The sequence below is a fragment of the Salvelinus fontinalis genome, chromosome 2, assembly GCF_029448725.1.
Source record: "Salvelinus fontinalis isolate EN_2023a chromosome 2, ASM2944872v1, whole genome shotgun sequence".
Classification (NCBI taxonomy): Eukaryota; Metazoa; Chordata; class Actinopteri; order Salmoniformes; family Salmonidae; genus Salvelinus; species Salvelinus fontinalis.
This window is the reverse complement of record NC_074666.1, coordinates 47,182,200-47,202,173: the sequence shown is the minus strand read 5'-3', so window position 1 is coordinate 47,202,173 and position 19,974 is coordinate 47,182,200. Positions and strand designations below refer to the sequence as shown.

At 42.6% G+C, this 19,974-nt stretch overlaps 1 protein-coding gene across 1 annotated transcript; it reads left to right on the top strand.

The window, feature by feature from the left end:
- Window positions 1-1,853: 1,853 nt before the first annotated feature.
- Window positions 1,854-19,351, top strand: LOC129819938 (smoothelin-like protein 2). Its single transcript, XM_055876657.1, has 10 exons — window positions 1,854-3,188; window positions 11,326-11,470; window positions 11,615-11,809; window positions 12,365-12,706; window positions 12,849-12,914; window positions 13,083-13,128; window positions 13,207-13,401; window positions 14,571-14,685; window positions 15,007-15,158; window positions 15,290-19,351. Exons 1-10 carry the CDS (start codon window positions 2,691-2,693, stop codon window positions 15,414-15,416), a joined length of 1,881 nt encoding a protein of 626 aa, XP_055732632.1. The 5' UTR covers window positions 1,854-2,690; the 3' UTR covers window positions 15,417-19,351.
- The last annotated feature ends 623 nt before the right edge of the window (window positions 19,352-19,974 follow it).

The following is a 19,974-nucleotide window of genomic DNA, read 5'->3' as shown; positions in this document are numbered from 1 at the left end:
AAAGTTGCTACTGGAGGCAGTTATAGCAGCAAAGGGGAGACCAACTATTAATGCCCGTGATTTTGGAATGAGATGTCCGATGAGCAGGTGTTCACATACTTTTGGTCATGTAGTGTATCTCACTCATAATATCAGAGAAGGAGCTTAACCTTGAGTTCTCATGGCAACCGTTATGTAATGGCTGAGACAGAACAGACAGCAATATCAATCCGTCATTGATGTTTTATAGCGGTTTGTCAGCACATCAAAGGAAACTGTGTTTTGGTGTCTCCAGTGTGTATCTACCTGACTGTGATTCTCCTAAAGCACCCGCGGGATATGTCTATACACGTTTGTTTGTATCATATGCGAACTTGGCATGGCCTGGTGGGTAGACATCAGGGCTATATGAAACATTAGATATAGCTATAAAAAAATGTTTGTCTCCATAACATCCCATTGTGCTTTCACAGTGAAGCTGAACCTACAGAGATCAGTGATATCTGGGGCCTGTTCATTCCCAGTGGGGAGATTGCACTCTCCTTCTGACTCATGTCTATGTGCCCCATCAGATAAGAGTAGGAATCATGGGAGGCTATCTATTCCGTGCCTTCAGAAAGTTTTCATATCCCTGCCTGGATGAAATTGATATTTTTCTCTCACCCATCTACACGCAAAACCCCGTAATGACAGTCATTTTTTGTTGTTGAAATTTCTGCACATTTCTTGAAAATTAAATGCAGAAATGTCTCATTTACATAAGTATTCACAACCCTGAGTCAATACATTTTAGAATCAACTTTGGCAGCGATTGCAGCTGGATTGTGCAATATTTGCACATTATACTTTTTTAAATTCTTCAAGCTCTGTCAAGTTGATTGTTGATCATTGCTAGACAGCCATTTTCAAGTCTTGCCATAGATTTTCAAGCAGATTTCATTCAAAACTTTCACTAGGCCACTCAGGAACATTAAATGTCATTTTTGTAAGCAACTTCAGTGTATATTTGGCCTTGTGTTTTAGGTTATTGTCCTCCTGAAAGGTGTCTTTGTCTCCCCAGTCTCTGTTGGAAAGCAGACTGAACCAGGTTTTCCTCTAGGATTTTGCCTCTACTTAGCTGTACTACGTTTTTTTTAATCCCCAAAAACTCCCTAGTCCTTGCCGATGATAAGCAGACCCATAACATGATGCAGCCACTACCATGCTTGAAAATATGGATTGTGCTACTCAGTAATGTGTTGTATTGGATTTGCACCAAACATAACACTTTGTATTCAAGACAAAAAGTTAATTTCTCAGCCAAATTGTTTGCAGTTTGACTTTAGTGCCTTATTGCCAGCAGGACGTATGTTTTGGCTTATTCTGTACAGGCTTCCTTCTTTTCACACTGTCATTTAGGTTAGTATTGTGGAGTAGCTACAATGTTATTGATCCAATCTCAGTTCTCTCCTAACACAGCCATTAAACTATGTAACATTTAAAGTCACCATTGGCCTCATGGTGAAATCCCTGAGTTGTTTCCTTCCTTTCCGGCAACTGAGTTAGGAAGGACGCCTGTATCTTTGTAGTGACTGGGTGTATTGATACACCATAAAAATAATAACTTCACCATGCTCAATGCAATATTCAGTGTCTGCTTTTTTTACCCATATACCAATAGGTGCCCTTCTTTGCAAAGCATTGGAAAATCTCCCTGGTCTTTGTGGTTGAATCTATGTTTGAAATTCACTGCTCGGCTGAGGGATCTTACAGATAATTATATGTGTGGGGTACAGAGATGATAGTCATTTAAAATTCATGTCAAACACTATTATGAGGAAAAAGTAAATGGTATGTGAATGCGTTCTGAGGGCACAGTCATGTGAAATCACTTGTTCAGGCTTGCCATTCCCTTATTTTATATTGGGCACATTAAGGCAATGTAAACTTCCCTCTTCTTCCTACACACACACACGCCACTTTCTCAAGCAGAGTGCGAAGAAGGGCGGGGTGCTGCATGAAGTCTGGACCCTCCCATTTTACTCCCTCCTCCCCCTTATTCCCCTGATACAAAAATGAACCTGCTCGCGAGGCTGGTGGTTTAAAGCAGAGCTGCACAGCATGCAGAACACACTCACACACATTAGAGCAAGTCTCATGACATTACATTAGAGGTGTGTGGATGCACTCCACACAAACACATAAACACACACTCATATAAACATGCACATGTGTGGACAGGACTGCTCCACTACTGGACCTCTCACTCAGCAGTACCCTCCAAAAGGTTTGTTTGACATGTCTACCTCCTCAAATGATAACTTGATTTTGCAGGGTATCATTTTGCATCTCCTCTCTTTTTGAACAGAGCCACGGAGCCTATAAATAACAGCTCTTGTCCTCTATGGAGTTTAATTGGGCTTAAATGGCTTGGCTGCTTAGGAATCTATCTTCCAGCACATTCCTTTAAAACCCTTCTAACTGTGCTGGGAAACGGTTATAGAACACCTAAAACTCCCCCTTTTTAGACCTCTCTGTGGACTAAACAACAGAGAAAGAGGGAGACCTATCTATCCCTTCCTTCACCACCTCCTTTCAGCAGTCCAGGCAGGAGAAACCGTGGGAGAGACGGAGAAGAGGAGGAAAGAACAGTAGAGCGGGCGCCACCGTCCATTAAACCTACCCACAACTTAATTTCCTGTAATCTGGGGGTTCCTGTTGCTAGTGGGGACATGGACACTTCTACACTTGTGTTGGCTACCGGGGACAAAGTGTGTGACAAGACGGTGTGCGAGGCACTGGGCCGCTTTGAAGCCACACTGGCGGCGGCGGTGCGCAAGGTGCATGTGGACGTGAGCGCCTTCAAGCGGGGTGTGGAGCGGCGAGTGGACGAGGTGTGCCGGGCACAGGGACCCCTGTACGAGTCTCTCCAGCGGCTGACGCAGGAGAACCTGCAGCTCCGGAGCCAGCTGGAGGTGCTGGCCTGCCTGATGGAGGGTCTGACGGGAAGAGTGGTGGACAGAAGCGCCCTCGAGGAGACGGCCGGTAGGGGATGGATCCCCATGACTTCGTCCCAGGGGATGGGGAACATAAGCCAGGGGAGCCCCTCCACCACGGTCCCCTCTGGACTGTCGGAGTCTGGTTCTTCTGGTCTTGGTTCTGATGCCTCTAGTTCTACATCAGCCTCTCTCTCCAGCAGGGAGCCAATGGGGGATATCAGCATGTCTAATGTGAGTATTACATTGTTACTGGAGAAGATATTGTCCTATTTTAGTATAATTTGGTAGAATGCAAGGGAATGTCATCTGGGAGATCTGAAAGCCTCTCGCTCGTGTGTGTGTGTGTGTGTGTGTGTGAGAAAGAGAGCTTGAGACAATGCTAAGTTGTAAATCTATTGTCTCTCAAAGTGTTGCCCCTGGTCATTCACTCTAAAGCTCTCGTCTTTGTGCGGTACTAATGAAATATAGCTGTGAGCAGCAATATATTCGGTTTACAGGATACAGAAAGGACACAAGATCAGTTGGATAACAAAGCAAGCACTCTATCATGTAGGAACTATCTTCCTGTATGTGCAATCAGTGAAAGCATTACCATGCTGATATGAATCTTAATTGGTACAATCCACATTAGCGTTCCAAAATACTTCAATACACTGACTGTGCAAGTGGCAGGACTTCCGGTTTCTCATTTTGCAGAATAAAATATCCACTTTTCACTACGTTCAGACCACATAATAGGGCAACAATATGTGATTATACAGATATACTAATCGCAATATTTCACATTGTTAATCTGCATAATTTGTATCTCATCTAACATTCATTTGCGTGAGACAAAGTCCACTTGATTGCTAGTTATTGCTCTAGTATCCTATGGTGCCACTGGTGCCAATGACCTCTCTAGTGCCACCAACTGGTCTGTTGCAGTCATCTAAGGTTGCAGTGACTTTATATTCACACAGCTTCTAAAGACATATACAAAAGGTTTACATGCCACATGTCATTGCCCCATGTCCATCGGTTCAGTTCTAGTAACCAGTTGTTGCTAATGGTGGAATCAGCTACAGGGCTTGGCGTGCATTTCTTTAGCCACTTGTCCTTCGAACAAGTAGGACAGTTTTTTTTTTTTTTTGCACACTCCAAAAATAAAAAAATAGGTCTAGCACAATGGGCCATTAAAGGTGACTGAAAATGGTGTTGTATGATGCAGGGAAATCACCTTACCATTTGTTTAGCATGAGGAACGACACCTACAGTACATACACAGCTTCGACTCTCTTAATCAAATGGGGCGGCGGATTTGACGGTTTAAGTGAGAATGCTTATAGCACGCCACCTGTAGGCCAATCCGTGCTTTTAGTTTACAAAAAGAGTTAACCAATCTATGCTTGAGTTATTTGACCATGTCAAGGGAGAAATAATCTAAGAATAACAATAGGTTTTACAGCATTTCTGCAGCTTCACGGTGAACCCCTAATTGCGTGTAACTACATTAGGCAGTAATGGGACAAGGGCAAGCTACCCATCCTCTACCTGAATGATATAATATAAACATGTCACTTTTTGCATTTGGAGACACTCCAACAAAAAAAAACGAATTCAAATAGTCTATGTATACACACATATTCATGAATATCCACACACACACACACACGAGACCTGAGTTCAAATATCTTTTAGGGTAAGTAAGTATTTAAACTTTTTTTTTTGACAAGTAGTTTATATTTATAATATATTTGGAGATACACTTTGAAAGTATAATCAAATACACTGACTCAAATACAATCCTATAAATCGGTTTGGTATTCAAAATAATGTATTTGGAAATAAGTATTTGAAAATACTTTCAAATCCTTCTGATAGAAGTAGTTGATTCGGGCCACATTATTTGAAAATACTCAAATACACAGAAAATAAGTATTTAAATAACACACACATTTTGGCAGACACCCAAACTCTACACATTCAATGTAGCATCTCTGCTGGTGGTTTTTCCAGTAGGGCCCTGAGTGTGACATCCAGAGGACCTCTCACTGTCTGTCTTTTGGGACCTCCCATTGAAAGAAGATAGCATTCAACAGTGTATGAGTCTCACAGTTTTATTATTCATTCAGTCTGTGTGGGTATCTATTTTTCTTTCATGGCTACTTTTAAGTGTACTTTTCGTACCCTCCACCTTAAACTAACTGGACAGGCGTACGTACACTACTTCTAATCTCTCATTGAATCCAAAGATGTATTTCTGTCTGTGTGTTTGTACCCTCATCCATTCCCCTCTCTCTGCTCCTCCTGTCCCCCCAAGAGGGCACATGTATTTTTGGCAGGGCAGGCCTGATTGATGGCCCTGGTCCTGGACGTTTGGATTGGGGCTGGTTTGGGTGTGTCTCTTTCAGTATATATTTTAAGTAGCACCACAGATTCCCAGCTAACGTAACTTCCCATAACTTACGTCATGTTGCAACTCTGGATGTATAGAAACAGAGAGAGAGGGGGGGACCAGAGAGAAAGGCTGGAAGAAGAGACGGACATAGTAGCAACCCAACTCCACCTTTCCCAGCACCCTCATCGCTCTCCATATATTTCCCATAATGCTCGTATAGTGAGGTTGATGAATGTTTATGTCAGTCTTGTTACGGGTTAACAAAGTTGTACACAGGTGTGCTCACCACAGTCAACTGTGTAGTTTTTGTCATGGTTGGATGGAGGGGAAGGTCAATGCTAAGAATGTGAGAGAGGGATAGATAAATGGATGAGAAAATGAGGTCTGAGATTGCCACTACAAGGTTTGCTGAAATGTCAGCATGTACACAGTGGTGTAAAAAGTACTCAAATGTCTTACTTGAGTAAAAGTAAGGATACCTTAATAGAAAATGACTCAAGTGAAAGTTACCCAGTAAAATACTACTTGAGTAAAAGTCTAAAAGTATTTGGTTTTAAATATACTAAGTAAATGGAATTGCTAAAATTGACTTAAGTATCAAAAGTAAAAGTATAAACCATTTCAAATTCCTTATATTAAGGAAGAAGATGACTCAATTTTATTTATTTATTTGTTGGCGGTGTTGGAGTCTGCTAGGGGCACGCTGCAACACTCAGACATAATTTACAAATTAAGCATTTGTGTTTATTGAGTCCGCCAGATCAGAGGCAGTTGGGATGACCAGGGATGTTATCTTGATAAGTGTGTGAAATTGAGATTTTCCTGTCAAAATATACATTTGGGTATCAGGAAAAATGTATGGAGTAAAAAGCACATTATTTTCTTTAGGAATGTAGTAATGTAAAAGTTGGCAAAAACATAAATAGTAGAGTACAGATACCCCAAAAAACTACTTAAGTAGTACTTTAAAGTATTTTTTACTTAAGTACTTTACACCACTGCATGTACAGTGCATTCGGAAAGTATTCAGACCGCTTCACTTTTTCCACATTTTGTTACGTTACAGCCACATTGTAAAATGTATTAAATACACTGTTTTCCTCGTCAATCTACACACAATACCTCATAATGACAAAGCAAAAACAGGTTTTTAGAAATTTTTGCAAATGAATTAACAATAAAAACAGATACCTTATTTACATAACCCTTTGCTATGAGATTCGAAATTGAGCTCAGGTGCATCCTGTTGTCATTGATCATCCTTGAGATGTTTCACAACTTGATTGGAGTCCACCTGTGGCAAATTCAATTGATTGGACATGATTTGGAACGGCATAAACCTGTCTATATAAGGTCCTACAGTTGACAGTGCATGTCAGAGAAAAACCAAGCCATGTGGTCGAAGGAATTGTCAGTAGAGCGCCGAGACACGATTATGCCGCGGCACAGATCTCGGGAAGGGTACCAAAGCATTTCTGCAAAATTGGAGGTCCCCAAGACCAGTGGCCTCCATCATACTTAAATGGCAGAAGTTTGGAACCACCAAGACTCTTCCTAGAGCTGGTCGCTCGGCCAAACTGAGCAATCGAGGGAAAGGGGCCTTGGTTAGGTAGATGACCAAAAACCCAATGGTCAACGCTGGCAGAGCTCCAGAGTTCCTCTGTGGAGATAGGAGAACCTTCCAGAAGGACAACCATCTCTGCAATACTCCACCAATCAGGCCTCTATAGTAGTGGCCAGACGGAAGCAACTCCTCAGTAACAGGCGCATGACAGCCCGCTTGGAGTTTGCCAAAAGGTACCTAAAGGACTCTCAGACCATGATAAACAAGATTCTCTGGTCTGATGAAACCAAGATTGAACTATTTTGCCTGAATGCTAAGCTTCACGGCTGGAGGAAACCTGGCACCATCCCTACGGTGAAACATGGTGGTGGCAGCATCATGTTGTGGGGATGTTTTTCAGCGGCAGAGACTGGCAGACTAGTCAGGATCGAGGGAAAGATGAACGGAGCAAAGTACAAAGAGATCCTTGATGAAAACCTGATCCGGAGCACTCAGGACATCAGACTGGGATGAAGGTTCACCTTCCAACCGGACAACGACCCTACGCACACAGCCAAGACAACGCATGAGTAACTTTGGGACAAGTTTCTGAATGAGTAGCCCAGCCAGAGCCAGGACTTGAACCCGATCGAACATCTCTGGAGAGGCCTGTAAATAGCTGTGCAGCGACGCTCCCCATCCACCCTGACAGAGCTTGAGATGATCTGCAGAGAAGAATGGGAGAAACTCCCCAAATACAGGTATACCAAGCTTGTAGCGTCATACCCAAGAAGACTTGCAGCTGTAATCGCTGCCAAAGGTGTTTCAACAAAGTACTGAGTAAAGGGTCTGAATACTTACGTAAATGTCATATTTTGTATTTTTTATGTCGTATTTTTGTTGACAAAAAAAAGTTTTTGCTTTGTCATTATGGAGTATTGTGTATAGATTAATGAAGAGAAACCATTTTTTTTATCAATTTAATTTTAGAATAAGACTAATGTAACAAAATGTGGAAAATGTCAAGCGGTCTAAATTTTTTCCAAATGAACTGTATCTGGTAGTATGAAGATAAGAGGTTCTTTTAGGTTGTGGCTGGTCAGGTCTGGATTGTTTGTATTTCATATCAACTGCTCTTGGGGTATGAGAAGGGTTGTTTATTAGAACGATTATAGGATTAATGGTTGGTAGGGTTATGATAGGAAAATGGTAGGTAATAATCTGACATGTATTGTTATATCTTATTTGAATCCCACCCCTATCATTATCACTCACTGAGCAGACACACTTGAATTTGTTATTTGGATCTACAATCAAATAAAGAGCTAGGCTTACAAGGGATACACACACTAACACACAGCAAGTACCATGTGGAGGCCCTAAAGGAGCTATTTTGGGTCTCCATAACTCTTCACTTCAGCACGAGGGAGTGCTTCATCCAACCAATCCCAGTCCTGAATTGAGCGTCCTGACAAGACGGAAAGTAGAATTCCGACTCCCCACCAATATCCCCCTGAGCCAGATCGCCAGCTGTTCCCCACTGAAAACACACACCCTGCCAACATTCCACAGCACTGTTATCACCTGGCTGATCCCTCCTCATCCCCGACTACTCAATGAGCCAGTCTGATAGAAATGCGCTCCTACGTGTGTGTGTGTGTGTGCGCATCTTGAAACCCTAACCCTGAATTTCCTTGTGACTCTAAATAACATGTTAGAATGTGGGTGTATGACTGTGTTTGACTATGTTTGTGTGTTGCGTGTTTCTGAGAGAGGGAGAGAGAGAGAGACTATAAGTGAAAGAGATTCGGAGAGAGGGTATGGGATAAAGAGGTTAAGAAGCAGACGTGGAGACAGATCGAGAGCGACAGTTATACAGTAGGTATGCGAGTTGCACACACAGATCATTGCTACTGCTAACCCCTAGCCTCTGCTGTCCCTCTGCTATGAGTTGATGACTTGACTGGGCTCTCATCGTGGCTCTATCGCTGGCAGACGCAGACAGTTAGGAAAGGCATGGGGGGGATAGCAGGAGAGACTGCTAGTCCAGCAGGCTGTGAAGTACGGAGTTCTGGCACTGAATGATAGCATTGGAACGGTTTGGCTTTCCCAATACTAACTCCTGATCTCAAAAGGCCCCGTTTGGGGCAATGCTAGGATCTAAGAGGAGTGTGGAACTGATTACAAATCCAAAATAGCTTCAGGACTTAAGACTGGTCTTTCCACACCTATCAGTTAGACCCACGCGTTGAGCCCCAGTGCCACTAAAGACCAGAGTCACAATGGGGACTTATGGAGACCCAAAGACCAGTAAGAATAGTACAATTTCCGGACCAAATGTCCAATTTTGTTATTGTCAAGGGGAGTCAAAATGGCTCTGTTTTTTGTCTTTGGGACACCTAAAAGACCTAAAGCTGCTCATTCGTTTGTTTCCACAAGTTGGACCCCGTTTTCAATTTGCTAATCTGGCCGTTTAAGGCTATGCTAGATTCTAAGGCTATGCTCCTGGTGACATTTTGAGCCTGTAGCAAATTCCAGTTGGTTTGGCCTTTGATAAGTTTCTGGTTCCCTCTGGGATGGGGTGTTTGGGCTGGCTGCACTAAGCTCAGAGACCGGCCAAAGGCCGTCTGCCACGAGAGTAGTGCTGCACTTGAACACACAGTCGTACTATGGTGGATCTATGGCTAACACCAATGGTCCCTGCATATGGGTTTGGTACTGCAGCCGTAATAATGGCCATGTCATAAAGACATTATGGTCGTTGTTGCTCTGCTGTTATTAAATTCAAACAAGTTTGAAAGAGAGCATTTTGTCACATATCCATCCAGTGGTTGTGATCGAGATCATCCACTTTCCTCACGGAGGAGGGTAGAGAGAGATAGAGGATGAGTAGAGTGCAGGAGATCTCAAACTTCAGATACAGCTAGACAGAGCGAGCCAGAGAGAACCAGAGTCACTAAGGCAAGCACAGACATGTACTTAGATACAGACACTGAGGCAGTCAGCTGAGCTGAGAACCTTTATCAGGATCTCTTCTAAGAGTGAACAAGTGATAAGACAGACGCCTGCACTGATCCTAAACACATATCAAGGAAAACTCCGATAAAGATTGGAATGGTTTTAGATGGAGGATTCCTGGGACCATCAGATTCTTCTTTCTGGATGGATGTAACTCAGGGGCGGACTGGGACCATAAACCGGCCCCGGCAATTCTGGCCCATTTTTTTTGTGGCATGGCCCATTTTGGGCTGGTGTCTGTGAAATGGTACAGGGCCATGAGCCGTGCCCGCATCATTTATAACAGCTCTCTGTCCTTGTACTCTTGGATTTAAGTGCTGGATTTGACACTATTGACCATGATGTCCTTCTGGACAGACTGGAGTGGTGGGTTGACCTCTCTGGTCCAGTTCTAAATTGGTTTAGGACCTATTTAACCTTTCAAGAGTTTGTCAACCTTGGTGAACATAACTCAAAGAAAATACATATCACATGTGGTGTTCCACAATGTTCGATTTTAATTCACTGGCAAATTAAAAATAAAACACCAGGTAAAAAAACGTAGGTGTTATTTTAGATTCTGAACTCTATTTCGAATCCCACATTACGAATGTTGCCAAAATAGCTTTTCACCGCCTGAGGAACGTGGCCAAGATGCGTCCGTTTCTCTCTCAGGCTGATTCAGAGAGACTCATCCATGCTTTTATTACAAGCTGTCTTGACTACGGTAATGCTCTCCTGTCTGGTCTACCCGAGAAATCCATTGGTCAAATGCAATACACACAGAATGCTGCAGCACAGGTACTGACCAAGATCAGACAGAGATCACACATTACATCGGTTTTAAGGTCTCTGCACTGGCTGCCTGTGAGTTTTATAATTAATTTTAAGATTCTTCTTTTGGTTTTTAAAATCAATCCACGATTGTGCACCCCAATGCATGTCACACATGCTTTTAAGTTATGTACCAAGTTAGTCCTTCAGGTCCTCTGGCACTGGCCTTTTAACTATCTCAAAGCCTAGGACCAAGAGGCATGGAGAGGCAGCCTTTAGTTACTATGCCCCCAGGCTCTGGAATAGCCTGCCAGAGGACCTGAGGGGCCTAATCTGTGGACATTTTTTTAAATAAATCTTAAAAAACACCTTTTTAGCTTAGCTTTTCGTTCGGGTGCTTTTTAGTCAATCAGTTTTTATTCTTTCGTTTTTTTTTATCCTCTTATGTTTGTTGTGTAATAAATATATATATATATTTTCATTGTTTTTTCCCCCTGTGAAGCCCATTGCGTTGCATACCATGTCTGAAATGTGCTGTATAAATAAAGCTTGATTTGATTATTGTTTCTGATTCGACTTACATTTATTGTACAGGTTTGTTTTATGGTATGCTATTTTAGATTGCCTCTAGTGAAGTAATGGGCACCTTAGTGTGTTCTCTTTCTCTTATAAAGGGACATAAGGTTGTTGACAAAATGGAAGAGGAAAATGTTACTGCTGTGTTGGAGAATGGACATGACAAAGAAGTGAAGTCTGCTGGTCATTCATTAGCAGATGTCACCTCACCCAAAGCAAGATCGGATTATTTGTATAAATCTGGTGAGTAAAATACATGTAACATACTTGTTTCCTTACCTTGTAAGCAGGCTGTGGACAATTTTGTAAGTCATCTTTTTACACTATTTTCTTCCTTCTTTGACTCTCACCTTTCCTCTTACTGTATGTACACTCCTAACAAATCAGAGGGCTCGTCATTCGGCAATCCTCATCTTCCCTGCACTCCCATGACCAAAACGGACTCCCCCACTAGCCCCAAACCGCCAGCACAATCTCCTGCTTTGGCCCAAAAGTGTCCTGCTTCAACACCAAAGTCTCCTACCTATCCAATAGCAGACGTCACCACTCCCAAAACAGCACTTGATGTTCTGTTTATTCCCGGTGAGTAGAACATGGACCGGACTCAGCTCTCTATTCTTTAAGGGATAGTTCACCCAAATTACATATTTGTTTCCTTAACTTGTATGCAGCTCTTCTGGGTAATTTTGTGTTCATTTTTGAATGAACTATCTCTTTGAGATGTGCTCTGAAGAATCTAAAGTTAAATTAAGGAACATATCCATGGCTGACTTTGTTGACTTGTCTTGGTTGTTTCAGCACCAGCATTAAAGAGAGAGAGACCCCTGTGCAAATACATACATTTACCCCTCCAGGCCTATTACAAGGATCAGATACATAATCATTTTGCTTGCAGTAGGCCTAGATTGTGTAACATTTTATATATTGTATGTGTCTGTCAGCCACACTCGTTGACACCTGTCCGGTTTCAAATAGCACAGATAAAGCATTTGAAAGAAAATGAATACTGTTTGAACCCAGGTCTGGTTGACACTGTCCATCTGACCTGATGTCACCCTCTAGTTCAAACCAAATTGTGCATTCTAGCTAAACCCTACCAGCTAACCTTTTCTCCTCTTCTGTCTATTCTCACCAAAGCAGAGAGTTTGCCTGGACAACATCAGGAAGTGAGGTCACCAGTCAGCAGTCATGCAGCTCAGCAAGAGCACCCCACCCCTGTATCTCTGGCCCCGCCCTATGCCTCTGTCAGTGCCATGAGCAAAACTAGCCCCGTGGTACCAACTGCACCAGCCCCAACTCAGTCTCCTGCAGCCCCAACCAGGTCTTCCGCAGCCCTAAGTCAATCTTCTGCCGCCCAATCTCAGTCTCCTGCAGTCCCTCCATCTCCTGCCCCTGCACCCAAAACACCTAGACAATCAGTATTTGAGGAGACCAAACCCAAAGCATCAGGAGAATTTCCTTTCAAACGTAGTGAACGTGGTGAGTACCACAGGGACACAAGGACTCCTCTCTCTCACTGCTACAGTATCTTTCATCTTTCCCGTTTCTGACATTGTTCTTCCCCATTTCTTTGTCTGACCTCCAGTTCTATGTCAGTTTCTTTCCCTTCCTTCTTTTACAGTAGTACATGCAGTTAAGGCAGCGAGCCCGAGTCTTACCCGTAGCATGAGCTTCACAGCAACCACAGGTAAAAGTAGGAACTGGTCTGTAGGCATAGCATCATAGTCTTCTGGTCTTCATTGTGTGTTGTACCATCTGCCTTTGCCTCTCCTAGTCTTTTCTTTGTTTGCCAGGTTAGCATTGTCCTCTCTCTCTCTCCCCCACCCCCCTCCGTCTGTCTGTTTCTCGCTCTCAGAAAAACTCCTACCACCCAGAAAAGTGCCTTCCCCTGGCACAGACAGGTCAGTCTTTAACATACTAGAAACATACTATTACATACTATAAAAACACAATTATGTAAATTGTTACATAATCTATAGGAGTCTGGACAAGTTTGGCGGTCTGGAAAGTTTTGGCGGTCCGAACAAGTTTGGCATTCTGGACAGGCTTGGTGGTCTGGACAAGTTTGGGGGTGGTGGGGAGCGGAAGCTGCAGAGGTCACAAACGCTGCCTCGCAACCTCGGGATGCAGGGCAAACGGTCTCTGTTTGAGAGTTTGGCCTACGAGTGTGACAGGTACGGTAGGCACAGTCAGTCACCCTGACTTCACCCATTGTCTCTCTTGCACACCGTAGCTAACTATTACTTCCTATTGGATAATTGTTAAAGCCAAGTTATATGTTCCCCAACCCTTTACTATATGTATATTATCACTGTCATTAACCATGTTTGCATCCACAGTTTTTATGTGAGTCAAGTCATACCATATAAAAAAAAAAAAATCATGATGATGGAAACAGGAGGTTTCGGTACAATTTTATAAATGCCATCAGGTAATTTGTTTGTTGACATGGTGGGATCATTTTGTGTCGGCAAAATTAATTATATGAGAAATGGAGGTGGGAACTCCTGTATGCGCAAATATTGATACAATAACCATCATATCAAAGTAAACTTCTATCACGTGATGATATGGTGTGTGGTCCTCCCACTATGACTTGGGAAATGATGCAGTTTATTTGGCTACAGGTTAAATTTAGTTATGATGAACTTCACAGGGTGGTGAAAGTGCACGATGATGAGCTTGATGCTCCTTTCCAATAAATATCGAGGGTCTTATTCTGGTGACATGATGATCGATGCTTGGCTGCCATTTGACAATGAAAAATATCCATAATCCATAATAATCTCATCATGTAGACTAGCCTACCCGCACTGTATCTGCGAGCTGTTGGCTAGAGTGCACGCGCCAAGACTAGAGTGGGCACATTCGCTATTTAACGCAACAGTTTTTTTTTACACAACTATCTGTAGAGTAAAAAAATGTGATGGAAACACATTGAAATTTAGATTTAAATGAAATGAAAACTAAAGTGAAAAAGTACATTTTGTGTGCACTACGTCATCCACAACAAATCTGTTTGGGTGAAACACACCACAGATGGGAAAATGTGCATATTTTCTTCATGCAGATTTTAGAATATTCGCAGGAAAACTCTATATGCGGATTTTAGAATATTTGCATGAAAATCTGTCACTAGTTGGATGGAAACATAGTTATTGTGTGATATGTCAGACTGTTGGGTCCTGTTAATATGCCCCTTAGCAAACAACGCAAACTAAGCGACTTACAGCACAATGAGTGCATACATGAACCCATGACCTTGATGTTGCTGGTACTATGTTCTCACCAACTGAGCTACACAGCCACAAACAACTGAACACCTCTATGTTCCACTCTGCAGGTCCAAGGCTGCAGGCTCCAAGCACAAACTGCAGCGCTCTCAGAGTTTCAACAGCGCTAGCAACATCAAGGAAATGCTCCTGGAGTGGTGCCGCTCCAAAACCATTGGCTACCAGGTGAGTCCGGCCTTAGTCCCTCGTGACGGACTGTTCACAATGTGATAGAAATGTTAGTTAGCAAACGTGAGATTTGGTTCTGGTTTCCAGAGATTAGTCCATCCCAGTCCTTGCCAGGACTTTAGACACCATAGGCTCCATATTCTGATACCATTCACTTTTGTTCGTAACTGGACCATGTGTTAATCATGCATTTATGTTAGAGGATTTACCATCAAATTTGGCCCTTCGTTAGTCAATGTATAGGAATACGCAAGTTTTAAACTGTTTTTCCATGGAAGTAACACTGTATTTGGCTCCTACCATTCTCTCCTCCACCAGAACATAGACATCCACAACTTCTCGTCCAGCTGGTGTGATGGGATGGCATTCGCTGCCCTGGTCCACTCCTTTTTCCCCCTGGTGTTTGACTACAACACACTGAACCCTGCCAATCACAAACACAACTTTGAAGTGGCCTTCACCACAGCAGAGTAAGTGTGTGTGTGTGCGCGTGTGATCCTGGAACTACTCTGTGGATTACGGTATCATAATATCGATCTATTGGAAACCTTATTTTTAAATATTGGTTCATATTTTTTTTCTTGCCTTCTGTCTCTCTCAGGGAGCAAGCCGACTGTGTGCGTCTCATAGAGGTGGAGGATATGATGGTGATGGGTAGCAGACCAGACCCTATGTGTATTTTCACCTACGTCCAGTCCCTCTACAACCACCTCAAGAAGTTTGAATGACACTCCCATGCAGAGACGAGCACCCCTATCATCACCAGTTACATTGACTCATGTCGTCAGCAAACCAAAGCACTACTCCCTACTTTGTTCAAATCTTGATAACTGTATATGACGATTGTGCCTGTAGAATTCTATTTGAATTCTTCTGGTCCTGTAATAATGTGCTGTGCATTTGGTTTGGGGGATTTATTTTGCCTCATTTAGAAAATAGAGGTAGTGAATTGGGGAAAATATTGGTAGTTATTTTCTATTGGTATAATACGGATGCATATCATAAAAGAAATAGAACAAGATCTATAAACTAGTGTTTATTAAGCATGAAGCTAGCAAAACACCTGAAAGGCATACTTTGTAGACAATGCAAATGAAAGGTGTAAATTTAAAGAAAGGTGGCAGGATCGGTGATGTAACATAGGTACCAGAGTGGCCAGATCTGAGTTGGTGACTACGACTATTGTGTTGTGTAGAAATGAATTACATTGATCTTTCCTATGTGCATATAAGAAGAGGTTCAAATATACACTCAACAAAAATATAAAAACGCATGCCTCTCGAGTGGCGCAGTGATCTAAAGCACTGCATGGTAGTGCTAGCTGTGCCACTAGAGATTCTGGTTCGAGTCCAGGCTCTGTCGCAGCATTTCTGCAGTCAGCATGCCAATTGCACGCTCCCTCAACTTGAGACATCTGTGGCATTGAGTTGTCTGGCAAAACTGTACATTTTAGTGGCATTTTATTGTCCACAGCACAAGGTGCACCTGTGTAATGGGAGACCTATGGGGCTGTGCACAATTGGCCCAGCGTCGGCCGGTAGGGATGTTCTTGTCCCATCGCGCACTAGCGACTCCTGTGGCATGCCAGGCGCACGCACGCTGACACGGTCACCAGGTGTATGGTGTTTCCTCCAACACATTGGTGCGGCTGGCTTCTGGGTTAAGCCAGCGTTGTGTCAAGAAGCAGTGCGGCTTGACTGGGTTGTGTTTCGGAGGACGCACGGCTCTCGATTTCACATGACTGGAAATACTGATATGCATCGTTTGATACCTTAAAAAAAGGGAGCGGTGTTGTTGGCCATCTCCTCTGAACAACAGTGTCCTGACAAGAGAGCACATTTTCTATGCCAGGCGAAATCGTGCCTCATTAGCTCATTGTTATGGATGTATCCAAATAAATGTCACTAGAAAACAGCTTAATGCAAAGGCAGCTACTGTTGTTATTCTATCTGCACTGTTTGACGTGACTGTAAGTTAGCCGTTGTTGGCTAGCTAGCAAGCAAATGATAAGAATGTTGCCAGCCAGTATGGCAATGGAACATTTAGAACGAATGACTGGGTCGCGTCCATAGATACAGAACAAAAAGACTGGGTCGTGTCTCTAGCAACTGAACCGATAGAATGAATGACCAGCCGGCTTGGGTTGCAACTCTAGATTTGTGTCGGGACTATATCTTGTGGAAGGATGAAATAGTATAAATAAATTCATCAAAATAACGTTTTTTAATGAAAATATTTAAATCCTTATTTGAATATTGGTAGTTCCGACTTTGTCTTGGACCTAACAACACCCATGCCAATATATCCTCCAAACACCAGCTTCAAGGGCATTATCACTTGAATAAGTGTACAGTAACATTGCTAACAACAAGCGAACCTATATTCTAGGCGGTGTTAGAGGAAGGCCCCCAAAATTGTCAAAGACTCCAGTCACCCAAGTCATAGACTGTCATAGACAGTCATAGACTGTTCTCTTTGCTACCGCACGGCAAGCGCCAAGTCTAGGTCGAAAAAGCTCCTTAAGCTTCTACCCCTTCCCCCCACTTTGATTTTACGCTGCTGCAACTCTCTGTTTATTATCTATGCATCGTAACTTTACCCCTACCTACAAGTACAAATTACCTCGACTAACCTGTACCCCCACACATTGACTCAGTACATGTATATAGCCTCGTTATTGTGTTACTTTTAATTTTATTTTTTACTTTAGTTTATTTAGTAAATATTTTCTTAACTCTATTTCTTGAACTGTATTGTTGGATAAGGGCTTGTAAGTATGCATTTCAAGGTAAGGTCTAAAACTGTTATATTCAGCGCATGTGACAAATAAAATTATATTTGATAAGAGGCAATCCGTAATTTCGATTAAGATATTTACGAGCGAGCTAGGATGGACGTAGTCAATATAAATATTTGTTTAGCACTTTTGAAATGTACAGCGGCAGAATTCAGAACATGGGTCGTTCTTACAGTATTCTCCCTGTACACCAAGTCAGAACCGTTCGATAAGTAAAGGGGGCGTATAGGCAGACAATAAAAGCTCTTACAACATTCGATTATGACATTTCTATTGGCTAAATGTGCACCACTAAGTCAGAAGAGTAGGCTAAGTTATGAGGGGAAAAGGGACCACAATATTAGAGTGAGGCACATGGGCTACTAACAGCTTACTACACAACATACACTTAGTATTGCTTTCTTAGCTACAGTATACATATCTCCCTGGCATATTACATAATTTATGCAGCAGCATACAAGACATTTTTGGACTCACCTTGTTGTGCTGTGCTCACTTTAACAGGAAGGTGCCGCGGCGGTCCTTCGTGTGCAAATTCTGTCATCAAACTTTGTCATTCTCTGGATTGATGGTGCTGTCAAGACAACTGGGAACTTGGAAAAAAACAATGTTGAATCATGACGTCAGTGATCTTCAGGTCAGAGCTCTAGAAAGAGGCCCGAGCTCCCTGCTTGGAGTTCCGAGTTGGATGACCGTACAAAACGTATTTTCCCAGTCGGAGCTAGTTTTTTTCAAAGTTCACAATTGTCTTGAACTCATGTCTGAGATTTTCCAGTTCCGGGTTTCCAGTTGTTTTGAATGCAGCAGAAGTAATGCATTATTGAAAACATGGCCAATGTTGAATGTTTATCCTTTTAAGCTTGGAAAAGAAACCCTTAAACCCAGACTTGGACCACACACCCACTCTATTGAATAGCAGGCTAGTGATTGCTTTGCAATGCTTGCAGTTAGCCACTGATTCCTTCCAAACCACTCATTGTTGAATTTGCGATTTTCCAAATTGTTGTGTAATGTTTATGTCCAATGGCCGATGAGTACCGATACATTTTATCTATAATTTATATTCATAATTCCGCTGCCCCACCTGCCCTGAATGACGGGTCGCCACTGCTGTAGTGATTGGCTGTTTCCCATGTATGCTTTGCATGTTATTAATATGTGGTTCTCATTGGCCAGTTAAAGTTTGGGAAAGTTATAAAGTAGGCATGCGGCCAGTGTTCCGTGATAGTAGACTCATGACATGGACGACAAATATGCTGTTCCTGCCAGAGCGTCCTATTCACACAACTGCTAACTAATATTGAAAGTTACAGCATTGAACGAATGTGGACTATATGTCAGCTGTCAGAGGACATTAAAGTCCAATAGCGCACGGTTGCTGTTCCTGATGACTTAACTACTTCCCTGTGTGTGTGTGAATGGATGACGTGGTGTGTCCATGTGCGTGAATCGATTAATGTATTGTTTCTGCACTTCAATGTGTGATTATGCAGTTTTACATATTCAAAAGCTTAATCAAGTTGTCACAGGGTTACTTTTAATTGGTAATTTCATAATTCAAAACATTTTCTTGAACCATCATCATAACATGGCCTGTGCACTGTTACAATTAAACCATCTTTCACGCTTGCTCTCCCTCCCTGGCGCTCGGAGGCGCTAGGCTCCCCAGCATTACGCACACCTGCCTTCCCCCACGCACACCTGCCTTCACACGCATCAGCAATTATTGGACTCACCTGGACTCAATCACCTGTGTCATTTCCTCCCCAGCTCTATTCTCCACTTCAGGAATAAAGTTTGTTTGTCATTTTGTTACCGGGTTCTGTTCATGGTCAATGTCTGTCCCACATTAAATGGTCAAAACGGGGAGTACCTGCTTCTTTTTTCCAGCGTCGGTCCATACACCCTCACGTTATTTTTGGCAGGTTCATAATTTTTTACTAATAAATGTCTTTGCTTGGTGGAGGTCAATGTCGCAGTCATATGTTATGCCTCCCGGCAGGAGTGCCTGTGGGACTGCTCCATTTCAGAATTCTCTTCTTTCTTTTTGCACCCAATGTGCCTACAGTCACATAGAAAGTTCTGGCTGATTCAAGCCTGAAAATGTCAACCCTGTTACTGTCCACCCTGTTACTTTTATGATCCACCCTGTTACTCTCTTACTGTCCACCTCTTACTAATGGAGGACGGACTGAAAATAGTTACACTTTAAAATGGAAATGTTTGTGAACTGACCCACTTCTTCCTATACTCTACTTAACTCTGATATTTAGACACCTATATGTCCATGCAGTAATTGGCCATTAGAATTAGAAGAAACCCATGCTGCCTGTAGCAATTCCCAAAACCTACAAGGGAGCAGTTATCCACATCAAGTAAAATAGATGAACCACGGTTTGAACAATGTCAATGGGTAGGCCTACAGAGTAAATGTAATTGTCAAGGCTTGAAGGCTGCAGTTTCATCATCTTTAGATCACCACCTCCATC